Raw genomic sequence first — 3784 nt, forward strand, 5'->3', positions numbered from 1 at the left:
GGCTGGGATGGTTTGGGGGAGGGGGTCCTTTGCCTTCCCCACCCCCAGAAGACAGTTCTCCTGTGAAGGTTTTGGTAAGGCTTGCTTTGAGCCAGGGGCCTGATCCCCGAGAGCAAGGCTTAAACAGGCGATGCCCTCCGAAGAATATCCATTGATATATATCCAATATCCAAATGATTTGATGGAGCCTCCCATCGCCCTTCTTCCTTAATGAGGACTAGAACCTTAGCGAAAACCCCAGGCGTTCATGTGGCTAACGTCTGAAGGCGAACTGCGGTCCCAGTTTCTTCAAAACTAGGATAGGATGGCGCCTCAAGTGAACGACCCCATCACACCGGCCCGCCTTAGCTATTCATCCCCGGCTGAGCACCCAAGAGGGGTGCTCAGCCCGTCTCCAGAAGCGGGGATTTGCTCACCTCTTTCGGTTCTACGGCCGTCGGGAAAAGCGGCTTTACCGCCCGCCAGGCCTCCCTGGAAGACGGGGAAGAGCGGCGGGAATCGAGGCAGCTCGGCCGAACGGGTGAATGGAGAGGCTGGAAATGCGCTTGCGAGGAATCGGGGCAGCTGGATTCCACTCCCGTCCCCGTCCAGCTGTTAACCGCTGGGCTGGCGGGCCCTCCCTGGGACGGGTCCTGCCCACGTGCCTCTCTCCCGAAACGCCAGTGGGAAAGGGAAGCTGGCGGAGGTAAGGCCGCTTCAAAGGCGGCGCTTTCCCGCCCCACTGCGAAGTTGGCATCTTTACGCAGCAACCCCAGGTCGCAAGAAATGCGGCTTTTCCTGCTCCCCTCGCCTCGGACTCTCCCGAGAAGGTTTCGCTTTTAGCGAAAGACCCAAGACCCAGGGTCTCGGACCCTGCCCGCCCCCGCCCCCACCCCCACCCCGCTCCTGGGGAAAAATGTGTAGAAGAAAAAAGCAAGGCAGCCGCAACCGGCAGGAAAGTGATTCCCGCCGTTCAACCGAGGAACGGCTGTCCCAACCCGGCCCCCGCGCACCCGGCCTCCCATCCTGAAGCAAAGCGGGCAGCGCCGGAGGCAGAACTTCCTTCGCCCTCCTGGAAGGCTCAACCTTATTCCCACCGAGTGGGGCTCGCGCTGCAGTGGGAGCCGGAAGCTGGGGGCCCGTGAAGTTACCCCCGCTGCCATACGCTTCCTTGGGCAGGGAAGCCCGGCGTGGCGGGATTCTGGCCCAGAGGTGCCTCTGCAGCTGGGGTCAGCGGACAGGCAGCCGGCCAGACCGAGGCGCCCCTTCCGCCAATAAGTCGGGCTCCCCCAGCATAGCTCCCGCCCACCTCACTGGGTAGCGGCTCGGGTTCTAGCGGAGTCGCCAGGCGGGCGAGAGTGCGGCTCCTTGGGCGCAAAAGCCGGGCAGGCCGGTTGGTTGGCGGCCGCAGCTCTTCGTGGGGGACGAGGGTGGTCGCTCCCCCCGCCCGCTGCCGGCTCAGAAGCGCTTCCCATTGGCGGCCCTACGTGCCAGGGAGGGGGGAACGGCGGGGCTGCCAGCAGTGACCCCCTCCGCGCCGGCCCCGGAGCCCCGCCACTTCTCCCCTCCCAAGCGGGTGTCATCGCAGAGCGAAGAAAGTGGCCCATTAGCGCGGCGCCTCGACGGGGGCCTTTTCTGCGCCAGCCCCCGCCTGCCAAGCTCAGATGGGCGACAGGCGGCAAGAGCAGGAGGAGGCGGCGGCCGCGCCAGCGCTGGGCACGGCCGGGGCTGCTTAGCCCGGCGGCTGCGGAGAATCAGAAAGGGGCCGCCGGGTCTTCCGCCCCACAGACCCGCTTCCAAGGAAGCCGGGAGCCCTGGCCGCCAAGAGCCCCGGCCGGACCCGCAGAAAGGAAGGCTCCGGGCGCCATTCGCCGCCTGACCCCGCTCGCTCGCGGCGCCTGTGAAGTGAGTGCCCGGGGCGGGAGGGGTGGCGGGGGCGGGGTTGCCTTTCCCCTTCGCGGGCTCTGGGGGGACGGAAGTCCTGGACGGTGCCCCCCTCCCTGCGGTTGGCGCGGGACCTGCTTACGGGGAGGGGCGAGCCGTTACAAATTGGGAGAGCCGGGAAGCCGTCGGGAGCCCGCGGAGGGGAGGGGAGGGGAGGGATCGGGGGCAGCGCATAAAACGGAAGGGAGAGCGAGCGAGCGGCCAGGCGGCTTGCGCCCAGTGCCTGCTGCTGCGGCTCGGCGGAGATCTCGGCAGGCTGGAGGAAAGCGCCGCCCCCCCCCGGAGGAGCCTGCCCTTCGGCGTGGCAGAGGGGCGGGTGGCAAAGAAAGGGGAGGACCCGGAGGGCCGCGAGGCGCCGTCCCGCAGGGGTGGTCCCGGGGCTGTCAGCCGGCCAGGCCGGGCTGGAGGTCGCCTCCGCTGGGCTCGCCCCTCCCGCCGAGAGGCCGCCCCCTCCCCAAGCCTGCCGCGATCAGCCCGGGGAGGGAAGTTGCCGGCTCCGCCCGCCCCCCCCAAAAGATAGTGAGCCAACTTTGCCCAAGGGGGGCGCACCGCGGATCTCGGCCAGGACGCGCCCCGCCCCTCCCGCCCCCTTCTTGCCCAGCCCGCTAATTCCGCCTCCCTGCGCTGCAGATCCCGGCCGGCGCAGCCGCTTCCACCATGCCCCGTCCGGGCCGCAACACGTACAGCGACCAGAAGCCGCCCTACTCGTACATCTCGCTGACCGCCATGGCCATCCAGAGCTCGGCCGAGAAGATGCTGCCGCTGAGCGAGATCTACAAGTTCATCATGGAGCGCTTCCCCTACTACCGGGAGAACACGCAGCGCTGGCAGAACTCGCTGCGCCACAACCTCTCCTTCAACGACTGCTTCATCAAGATCCCGCGCAGGCCCGACCAGCCTGGCAAGGGCAGCTTCTGGGCGCTGCACCCCAGCTGCGGGGACATGTTCGAGAACGGCAGCTTCTTGCGGCGTCGCAAGCGGTTCAAGGTGCTCAAGGCCGACCCGCTGGCGCCCTCCAAGCCGCCCCCCGAGGCCGCCCACTACTTGCAGGCCCAGGCCAAGCTCCGCCTGGGCGCCCTGGCGGCCGCCGCCGCCGCCTCTTCCGCACCGCTCGGCCACTACGGGCTGCCCGTCCCGCCGCCCTCCGGCTTCAAGCACCCCTTCGCCATCGAGAACATCATCGCCCGCGAGTACAAGATGCCCGGGCCGGGCGGGGGCGGCGGCGGGGGCGGGGGGGCGCTGCCTTTCTCCGCCATGCCGCCCGGACCGGCCGCCTATCCGCTGCCCAACCAGCTGCCCCCCGCCTGGCCCCACGTCTACGGCCCGGCAGGCATGCTGGACCCGGCCGCTCCCATCGCGGTGGCCGGCGGGGACTACGCGGCCGCTGCGGCCGCGGCCGCCGCAGCCGCCGCCTACGGAATGCCGCTGAAGCCGCTGTGCCACGGCGGGCAGACGCTGCCGGCCATCCCGGTGCCCATCAAGGCCACGCCGGCCGCCACCGTTCCGGCTCTGCCCGCCCTGCTGCCCAACTCGCCGCCCTCGCTCAGCCCGCCCTCCACGCAGACGGCGCCCAGCCAAGGCAGCCCCGCCACCCCCAGCGAGACGCTCACCGGGCCGCCCTCCGTCCTGCACGCCGTGGTGGCGGTCCACTGACCCCGGCCGGCGCCGCCCTCCGCCCAGGAACCAGCGGCGAGGCGAGGCGAGGCGGCCTTCCGAAGGTCCCCAAGACAGTTGGGTCTTTGGAGCCAGCCCGTCCCTCCTCTTTCCAGCCGCCGCCGGACCCAGAAGGACGAGAGACAGCCGGGCCCACGATCCGGACGGGGCTGCGCGGGAAATTTGCAAAGGCTTCTCCCCTAAGCGA

The 3784-nt window shown here is 69.5% G+C and overlaps 1 protein-coding gene across 1 annotated transcript; it reads left to right on the top strand.

The window, feature by feature from the left end:
• Nucleotides 1-2543: 2543 nt before the first annotated feature.
• FOXB1 (forkhead box B1) lies at nt 2544-3576 on the top strand. Its single transcript, XM_058156660.1, has one exon. It carries the CDS (start codon nt 2581-2583, stop codon nt 3574-3576), a length of 996 nt encoding a protein of 331 aa, XP_058012643.1. The 5' UTR covers nt 2544-2580.
• The last annotated feature ends 208 nt before the right edge of the window (nt 3577-3784 follow it).

This window comes from Ahaetulla prasina, chromosome 13, assembly GCF_028640845.1.
Source record: "Ahaetulla prasina isolate Xishuangbanna chromosome 13, ASM2864084v1, whole genome shotgun sequence".
NCBI lineage: Eukaryota > Metazoa > Chordata > Lepidosauria > Squamata > Colubridae > Ahaetulla > Ahaetulla prasina.

Bases quoted from the DNA above. Each gene is read 5' to 3' on its own strand.
- FOXB1 (XM_058156660.1), top strand. From the start codon at position 2,581: ATGCCCCGTCCGGGCCGCAACACGTACAGCGACCAGAAGCCGCCCTAC.